The 10,446-nt window shown below is 38.7% G+C and overlaps 1 protein-coding gene across 1 annotated transcript in view; it reads right to left on the bottom strand.

Annotated features, from left to right (window-relative positions):
* Positions 1-3,374: 3,374 nt before the first annotated feature.
* The window catches only part of CUNH5orf47 (chromosome unknown C5orf47 homolog), a 7,256-nt gene continuing 184 nt past the window's right edge, over positions 3,375-10,446 (bottom strand). Inside the window, exons 2-5 of the mRNA XM_085298130.1 lie at positions 8,861-8,949; positions 7,288-7,390; positions 4,518-4,567; positions 3,375-3,441 (exon numbers count right to left, since the gene is read on the bottom strand). Coding sequence (XP_085154256.1) covers positions 3,415-3,441; positions 4,518-4,567; positions 7,288-7,390; positions 8,861-8,949 — 269 coding nt within the window. The 3' untranslated portion in view covers positions 3,375-3,414. The remainder of the gene's footprint in view (positions 3,442-4,517; positions 4,568-7,287; positions 7,391-8,860; positions 8,950-10,446) is intronic.

Raw genomic sequence — 10,446 nt, 5'->3', positions numbered from 1 at the left:
TCTGACCACGATAGAAAGTCCACATCCACTTCTCAAATTTTGTTTAAGGGTTGAAATCTTTATATAGAAGAAATCAACAATTAAATGTTATTAATCTTGAGGACTGATTATATTATTATAGACAAGTCATATTAATCTCACAGGGCACAGGACTGCAGAAACTCTGCTGTTAGGGCAGAGGAGTCTGATTCATTGCAACACCAGAAGAGATGAGGCATAAGCGTAAGACCTGCCTGGCTAGCGGAGGTTGCAGAAAATGGGGTTTTATCTGAATTGGTGGCTTTAGTCCAAATCAGGCAGGAAACAAACTCTTTTGAAAATGCCCACAAACTGGAAATTGCCAGAAAGGTCACTTCAGAAACATCAAAACATTTCCAAAACACAATCCTAAGTTCCCAAGCCTGCAGCTAATCAGCAACACTGTCTCTGACAACAGCAGTCGCATCTATGAGCATCAGCTCTGCACAGTGGCTGTGGGAGCTCCCAAGCCCCTTAGGCTCCCGTGCAGCCTTGCCACTAAGGACTGCCACCAGAAACCTGTCCCAAAGTCTCCACATCAGAGAGGTGGGAGCTCCAGCAGTCTTGGCTCCTGCAGAGATTCTTAGTGCTTCTAGACATGGCAATCACCTAAATAAAGTTCAGGCTCCCAGGACTTTCAGGCTTTTACAGCAGTTTGGAAGTGCTAGCCTAACAAAACAGGCTGGAGTTTCAAGACTGCAAGCCCTGGACAAATCCTCAGCACCATCGGGCAGACTACTCCAAGATAGAGGAGGCTGCATCTCCTGGGCTGACCTGCCAGGAAGAGTGCCCTGAAAACCACAGTGCTCAATATGGCAAGAACTTACCAAATCGGACAACTTTCACACAGAACAGCAGATACATTTTTTTTCCATTTTAGCTTTGTTTTATATCAGTAAATTTCTAACTAGCACTAATAAGGAATACAAAAAGAAAGGCTTACTCTCCACTGCTCAACTTCACATAGAGTCATTTGTATTCAGGAAAACATGGTACAAAGTAACACTAACTCAGACCAACTACAAGATCCTGAGACAAGTGACAGACACTAACATTTGCTGGGGAAGAATTCAGCAGCAATGTCTTCAGTCGTTCCTCATGCCCTGGCTGCTCACTCCCACCTCTATACCACAATATACTTCCTTAGTTCGCCTGACAACTGGTTTAAGGGTTGAGCTCCAAACTATTTTCCAAACTTTTAAAAATATGCTAGAGTTTGTGTTCTACGTGGAAAGGCAAATTACGTATTGAGAAAAAGGCTGCAAAGACAGAGTACAACCACTACATTGACACATCCTCTTCGGTTCACACTTCAAGTGAAATTTGTTATTAAAATCTTCAGGTAACTGCTATGCAGGTTGAAGCATGTAAAACAAMAACACTGCTGCCTAGGAACAATGGCAGGGCAGTATGACACTTGCTTTTGCTTCTACAGTAGGATCCTCCTACCTGCATGGAGAAGCAGCAGTATAGCCCATCAGCCCAGACTACTCTGTGCCCCTGTAAAACCTAGCAAAATCACCAAAGTTGGACAATGCTGTGGCTAGACTATCTCACCTCAGTGACCCCTAACACACGAAGCAGAAGCTGGCATCACTCCACTCCCACACATACGACCAGTAAAAGATTGAATCTTCTTCCTAGGGCCTGAGTCTGCCCTTGCACCTTCTGGTTATTCACACACACACAAAGTGGCTGCAGCATGCAAGTAGGACATTATCAAGTAACTCAGGCAGCTATTGACAACCAACCTGTACAGACTTCTCAGATTACAAGCAATGTAAGGATAGGGATGATCTAGGTCCACAGTTATGATTTCTTCCTTTTAAAATGGCCCTGAAGGCATCAATCTATATTTATCAAAAGATTCTTAATAAGTTGGGTACATTTCATTCAGAGCTTTAGTTTGATGTACCTCACTATCCTTTAAAAGGATGAATTATACACATGGAAGAAATCATAGGTTTCCAGGGCCCCTTAAATCTGTGCCATAAAGGTATCAACTGCAGCTACAGTTTTCAATAAAACTAGAAACTATAGTTTCTAAAGCTACATATAGTTTTCAAGAAAACTATAGTTTTCAAAGAAAATTAGAGCAGCAGCTCTAGAAATTATAATCTAGGGTTGTACACTGAACACTYTCCATGAAAACATTACAATGATAGAACTGTGGGAACAGGGAGATCATCTCCTTTATTAAAAATATGCATATATATGTGACTTCAAACATGTATTTTGTAAAAAGTAAAGAACTACAACATTTTTGCTCTGTCAGAAAAATGATCACATCTTGATGTAATAACTTTGCTTTCTCATTTCCTTTTGCAAGCTGAAATGTCAGTTATTTCAAGTAAAATCCAAATATTACTCAAACACAAATCAGAGAACTTTGATGTCTGAGTTCTCATAAAAAAGGCACATTTCACTTACATTTGCAGTTTTACTATTAAGAAAACAGATTAAACCCTTTCAAATGTTTTGTTGCTTAATGACATAATCACTAGCATGTTATTAAAGCTCAGAACTCTGAAATTCCAGTTATTATATCTGCAAACACTACGACATTATAAAATGAGAAAACCATACTTTCACTGAAAAAAAGAATGTCTAATTGTCACAGGTGAATGTTTTGTCTATAGAGACGAAACCCATATACATGTTATTTTTATATGGTCTTCAAGTTCCTTTTAAGAATTTACTGTTTTAAAAGGATTTAACAGTCAATCTAAAGTCTAAATATGAAACTCCACAAGGGAAGAAAATTATATCATGGTATTAAAGTCAGCTAGATAAACAATATGTTCTGATTGTGATATCATCATGTGTTTCAGAGTGAATGATTGATAGAAAACATTCACCTGTTTTCATATTCAAAATACTTGCTGAGATTCATGTATAAATGGTTGAAAGAACAGAAAAGCAATTGCATATTATTTAAATGTAGTAAAATCAAAATTATTCAAATCAGTAAGAATAAGAATGTTTCTACATATTTTATGTGGAGTTCTACTTTACTGAATTTATGTTTGTTTACGATTCTGACAAGCTACAAAACAGTATGATGCACAGGCAACACCGAATGTGAATCTCTACTCTTTTGCAAACAAACTGTCACAGCATCACGCTCATTAAAAAATCTTCTAAAACTATTATCTAAGTGAAATATGAGATTTAATGACTTCAAATAAATATCTCACAACAGAGACATTTAAACCATGTTAAAATCAAACCTGTTAAACAGTAGAAACACATACACCAAAGAAAAAACAGAGGACCTAATCCAGTGTTCACTGAAATCACTTGTAATCTTGCCAGTGACGTCAGTAAGAACTAGATCAAAAGAGAAAATATCACTACTTTTTTATTTGTCATATTCAATCTTCCTTTATTTTCTTGCTACACCCAGCCAAAGATGGACTCCTCCTAGAGGAAGAAAGCAGACAAAAGTGAAGTGGTACATTCTCTGTAATATAAAAAAGTCAGATACAAAGTGTGCCAGACAAATACTCTCCAAATTCTTCAGGTTATATGTTAGACTATCACAGAAAGATTTAGTTCAATAGGGTACATATCACATTTCTAGACCGCCCATGCACAGGCCACATCTATGTACATGAAATCACTTCATGTAGCCAGTTCAGAGCTCAAGGGGAGCTTCCATAGTATCTAAACATAAAGGCAGCTTTAAACTTTGCTCCATCTCCAAGATATTATGCAYGTACTTCCCAGACGTGCTCTTCCCAGAAGAGCTCAGATTCTTCTCAGAGCAGAGCTACATATATTTATGTTGATAAAGTTGTGCTCTTTGTACCAGATACCAATACCACTCTCGATCATAGAAGAATGTCCTACATTCATAAAGCTAAAATAAAATCATTTGATCATAAAGCTGGTAAATGAAATGATTCCTAAATACTGTGGTATTCTGGCATCTGCACTTGTGCTCTAGTATCTGCTGAAGGGAGATACAAAATGTGCGTATGTCAGCAAATACCATACTTCAAGCGCACTGACCCAAGTTTTTTAACATGTGAGTAATCATCTGGGGGTAAAGAAGAGAAAGTGTATGATGATTCGCTCCCACATTCTAGCCAAAAAGTCATTAACAAGCTATGGAGATCAGAGCAACAAACAGCTCTAGTAGCAGAAGTAGGCTACAATGAAATGGGAAGAGTCATCAGTACATACACAACATGCACACAAACACACAGAGAGATCTGAAGTGCAGGAACAGGGACTATGGCTTTGAAAGGGCAAAATCCACCTCCCAGCCCTGGGAATGCACACAGCCCTTCCTGCTGAGGACAGCGCACTGCTGCTTCCCAAACATGACTGAGAGCTTGAAAAATGTTTGAGCCCAATGTTAATAAAACTGAAGATGATTGTTACTTATTTATAATATTAAACAATACTTGTGCATCTTTTTATTTTGATTATTTTATCATTTAACTAATTGTATCATTTAAGTGTGCTTGGCAGTTAATGGACTACATGCATACCCTGTCCAGGTAGGATGCCTCATTCTGCGAACTCTGCTTCATAGCACTGCCTGTGGAAGAATAGCATATACAGGTATGTCACCATTTTTCAGTCRTACTGAACCTAATCTTAACTGTAGCTTTCTAGGAATTAAATAGGTAGCATTAGAACTCAAGTAGATTTTTGTCTCTCAAGAAAACTATTTATAGGGTCAATAAAGTGCAGCATTTATTTTCTAGCTCTAAAAATCTAGTAAAAAAATGAAAAATTGAAGCYAGTTAATTCAGATTTGCTGACTCATATCTAAATGTCTGCGAGAATTATTCCATTTGCTTCTTGTTTAATGAAAAAATTCAGATTAATGGAAGATAGCTCCTTGATGTGATGTYGTTTAAATTCTGCTAATTAGAAAGAAGATATTAGAGTTGATGCTTTTCAAATAAATAGAACTTTATAACAGATTCTCAATTAAAGCTCCTGAAAAATGAGTAACAATTAGGACTGAGAATAGAACAAGTGCTTGGGTGTTTTTGTTTGGGTGATTTTTTTCAAGTCAGTAGAATTACAAACAGAGATAATACTGTTCYATCTTCCCTTCCCCATCCCTTCCATCCCCCCAGATGACAAAAAGAAATGAGTAAAGGAAATGTGAACAAGTCTTGTCCATTCAATCTTGAGATAAATACAAGCTTGACAAAGCAGCACACTGCATATCCATAACAAAGAGAAAAGTAGATTAGCAGCTACTATGTTAAGATGGGAAACCCACCAAGGAGATCTTATACCAACAGAATTCTTGGCTTTTTCACAAGAATTTGAAATTTCAAAGGCAATCACCTATTAAAAGTTTCTAYTCCTCCTTAGCTTCTGTTCTCCTTTTCTTTAAAAGCAAGTAGACAAAAGAAAAACCAGGAAGAATGTTCTTCAGGAAATGCTAAATCCTGTATCTACATTAATGGCTGTGCACACAAACTTCCACAATGACCTCAGCTGTGGGGAAAAGTATATTGAAGGTGTWAGATCAAACCTTTAAAAAGGTAGTGAAGCACAGTTTTACAGTGGCTTCTGCAACAGGCTTATGGAGGAAAAAGTCCTAAGTGACTACCGGGAAGAAAGACGCCACCAGGCAAACCTCCTCTRGCCTGGCAGGAAAGGAGTAGCTCAGGAGGAAAAAGTTCATGTCTGATCCGTGTGTCATTCTTAGATTTCATAGGAACTTGTACAGGCGTGAATCAGATACAGTGTCAGAGCTGCCAACATTTGCTATCTTCCATTAATGAGAACAAATAAGCCATAATATCAATGAACTATGAACAATATATAGAATCAGGTAGCACTGTAATTGATGAAAAAGGTAAGAAAGATTAGCAGAGCTGGGAAACAGTTTCTGTATGAAGGAAGGGTTACTATACACAATATTCTCAGCTTGAGAGAGAGAAAACTGAGTAGAAATATGACAGAGGCCAATTGAATCATGACTAGTATCAAGATTATGAATAGCAGATAATTAATACTAAGCATCCTACAATACTAGAATTAACTGGGTAGCAGTCTTAAACAGAAAAAAAGTGCTTTTCCACATAATATATAAATTGTGGAATATATTGTTGTAACAAGTTGTGGAGGMTAAAAGTATAAATGGGTTAAACAAAATTAGAGAAATAACTTCAGGACAAGACTTTTGGAAGCTAATGAACAGYGGGCTGGATAAAACCTCTGATTTCAGAAAGTCAGTGAAGCTTTTACTATCAAAAGCTGAGGGGAGTACCCAGGGAAGAATAATTCTGTACTTCCCCTCTTCTGTTATTCCAATAACATCCACTCTTGGTCACAGGCTAATGGAGTAGACAGATTCCCATTCTGAACCAGAATTGCACTTCTTTTGTTCTTATAATAAACATTTTTGAGGGAATATTTTCTTATTGTGTATGTGGAAGTCTAATCTGTATGCAACATACAAACTTTTACTAAAATAAGTACTGGCAATGATTTACATACATTTTGGTATATATCTTAACATGCATACCTGTGCAAAGCTTCTACTAACACAGCAATGCAAGCTAAGCAGAAGCACTGAGGGGTGAAGATGCCATTTTAACTTATCTCTTAATGGATTAGTATATTCTCTTCCCTAAAAACTAATCACATTGTGATGCCAGAAATTCCATTTATATTTCTAAGCATACACTGTATTATCTTAAATTGTACAGCAACTACAATATCTCTAATTGAAGCTGTCTCATTGCAGAGCACCAATTTTAATTCCCAAGCCATTTTCCAGTAATGAAATAGCTGTATTCAGGCACAATATGAGGACATGTTTGATGGTTATGTTAAATTATATTACAGCTACCTTTGGGGAGCATCTAATTTATTTATTGGCTGAATGAAACCAAACACTATTTTCCAGTTTCCCRATGTGAAAAAAATCATTATTCATCCAAGTACTGCTTTAGACTAGTCTGTGAATAATAGTTTAATTGCATATTTCATATGTTCAGAAAAACTTGCAGATATTTTCAGTCTTTTATGTTCATGTTACAGACTGCAGCAAACACTTCTACCACCCCTTCCTCCCAACTAATACACTTTCTACAAGACTCTCAATGGAGCACAAGAGCTGTTCAAATATGGCTAGAAGTGTTTAAGGTATGCAATGAACTCCATGATTTGTGAATTGTAAAGCATATTACCCAAACCAAAYAACTTAATGGAGCTTAAACCTAGGGATCTTAAGTCAAAGTACTTGCTTTCTCTAATACAATAAAACATTATCAGTTCATTACCTACCTTCTCCATCACACTGACTGCAAGCCAACAGTCGACTTCTGAACTTCTCATTTTCCTCAAGCATTTTTGAAATTACTTTCCAGACTCTAAGCCAGACTTTAGACTAAAAGATAAAATTGAACTTTCTCAATGAAGCATGTAAAAACGTTTGTATTAAGACATCTCCTATAGAACAGAACTTTGAACGCACCAGGATGACTTTGAAATCCAATTTTTTTTTTTTTCATAAGAGCTTCTGGGGTGGAGGAGGGAAGCAAGAAGAAGAGGACGAACAGTGGAAGAGGGATATATTGGAAGAMTCACCTTTATATAGAAGACAAAAATCATGAATTATTCCATAGTTTTCCATGAGCCCTCCTCTTCCTTTCTCATCTAGCACTCTTGTTTACCCAGGACTTTTTTTAGCTATGTAAAAACTTGCGTAGAGCTACTAAATGTTCTTTAAAGTCATCCAGAAAGAGTAAAAATAAGAATAATACAAAAGTGCTCACTTTTTCCAGGACCAAAAACTTTCCTGCCTAATCCCWCCACAGGAGCACAATTCAAACCTAGTGCTCAGATTCCAACTCAGCAATGACCGAGCCTGCTTGATAGGAAATCAGTATCTGTCTTATAGACATTGATGACCTTTATTTTAGAGGCATAAATCTCCATCTATAGCTGGCACATTTTAAACTTTTGTCATGATAAACTTTAAACTGGGACTATTGGCAAAGGAAAAGGCATTCAGATAGAGAGACAGACTAATAAATATAAATGGCTGTTAACATGCTAACATTACGACTTTTGCCAGACCCCATCCGAGAAACTAGTTTAAATCTAAAAGACTCCTTTCTCACGGACATTTATTGCTAAAATGTAATACATACTCCTCATTCTTTTTGAAGACTATTTAATGAACTAGAAGAGCAATATTATAGTATGTTATTAGCTGTTCCTCTGAAGTCAGTAGTATTTTGCTAGTTTTAAATCAAGTATCTGTGACATTTCTATATTATAGTCTAGCTGATTACTTGTACTTCACACATTACAAAAGCTCATAATGAGTTACTGTTTTAATAAATGTGCCTTTTTAAATTTCAAACATTTGTTGAACTACTGAACAGGAACAGAAATACTTTTATGAAATGGTAATTTCATATTGCTACTAGCACAGTGATAATACCCATTATTTTGTCCTTTGCTTATTTGTAACCTGTAGACTTTCTTTGTTCAAAATAATCAGATGAGAAAGAGAAGCAGCAGAGTTTTGCCTTGCTGGGTTTCACCCAGCAAGGTGTGGAGCTCTCTGGCCCCAATCCAGCGAAGCATTTCAGTACATGCTTTAAGTCAAYAGAACACTCTCACTCTTCAAGGTAAGCACATACTTAAGTGCTTTATTGAATGAGAGCCAGGGTTTTAAAGACCCAAGAGAGGGAAAGTAATCCCATTTTTCTTTCCTGTAGGTAAGGTTTTCAGTAACAGACTACCAATTCAATCTTTTAATCTCCCTCATGCTCTCACACACAAAGGACAAGTGGGAAACTATTTTCATAGATGCAAAGGCAGCTCATTCAACTCTCATGTTTTATACCTTTTGCTTCTTTCGTTTCATTGCCTTATCAACATTTCTTGAAGGGAAGGGGAAATCAAAGGTGTCAGCTTTATYCTCTTGACGGTCACCTAAGAAGAGAGTTTAGAAAGCATATCCTGARCGTTTACCCTATATTCCCGAGGAAGCTGTAGATGTCCCATCTTCCAAAGAGGTATTTATTTCTGGTCCCAGCAGGTTACAAAATACCAGTCCTCACATGGTGCTGACCATCATCTTGCTTGTTTTCTCCATTAAAACCAGTTCCTCTTATGCTTCACAAAACAGATTTAAAACCAGTACAGCAACCAAAAGCAAAGACGTTGGGCTTCTGGGCAATACAACCATCTGATAATTCCCTCTTTTCTCCCCTCAGTAGGGTAACTACTACTATCTTGTCTGAGCTAAAGAGGAAATGGTGACTTGCTGAGGCAAGAAATCAGATGAATCGCTTCTAGCAGCACAAAAAAACAGAAGCAAGAAGGCCAGGCCAAACTCTTGGACTGGTTCCCTCCTACAGAATGATTTCAGGAAAATGGTGTCCTCCAGGCCACCCCAGCACCTTGGCCACCCGTGCGAGGRGGCTGTGCCACACATCCTACCACTTGAGCAACCAACTGCCACAGGCCGGCGTCACTTACGTTAGAGGTTAAATCAGCAGAACTGGTGCTTTTAATGACAAACTCCTGTAGCAGTTCACTTTGTCATCCTGAGAAAAATCACTTTTGCAAGTGGAAAAAAAAAAAGCCAAAAGAATCCTAATATCTCAAGATCACTGAGCTGGTAAAAATCAGGATCACCCTCCCCTGCGTTTCTGGCTGGCAACCTCACGTCTTCTCCAGGAGCCAGGTCATGTTCCCCATCTTCACTCYGCTACACCTCATGCAGCAGAACTGTGTTTCATAATAGACTGTAACTAGTGGAAAGCTGCCTAATTTTTTTGATCGATTAAAAACAAACAAAAAAAAGATACCCACACCCATGCCCAGCCCAACTTTGTTTGGTCCCAGTCACGAAGAAAGAAAATTACCGAACACGTTTAGGCTCTTGCAAAGAGGGACCAAAAAGTACAGCGGCACTGCGGTTAGGTGGGAATCCAGCGGGAAATGGCAGAAAGGACTCTGAAGTTTAGCGTGGAATAAAGCCGCTCCGGAGGATGCATTTTATTTTTGGCCTTACTGTTTTTTGGTTGCTTTGGAAAGGACAGAGGAAGGCTAAAGAGCCCAGAGCTGCCTTGCCTTACAGCATGGAGACACTGCAGCGTGAGAGTATGGGGCAAAAAATAATGAATTTTTCACCCCTCTCTCCCCCCAAGAATTKAACATCTTTTCTTGAAACCCTGCCTAAATGCCAGTCCAGTTTTGCCCAGTAAATTAAGTGTGCAGCGTTCACCCCGAGGCAACCACGACAGGGCCGCACGAACAGCGCGATGCGCCACAGGAAAATGGTGCCTCTCGCCGCCCGCCGGGGCCCTCGGGTTCACCCCCGCCGCCCCCCGTGCCGGGAGGCCACTCGAGCTCCCCGGAGCCCCCGGCTCGTACCGCGGCGGGGGCCCGCAGGCTGGGCGCCGTCGCCGCCTCTCCTCGCCG

This window comes from Rhea americana, unplaced genomic scaffold (assembly GCF_003343005.1).
Source record: "Rhea americana isolate MKP2758 unplaced genomic scaffold, rheAme1 scaffold_135, whole genome shotgun sequence".
NCBI lineage: Eukaryota > Metazoa > Chordata > Aves > Rheiformes > Rheidae > Rhea > Rhea americana.
This window is presented reverse-complemented; position numbering and strand designations above follow the sequence as displayed.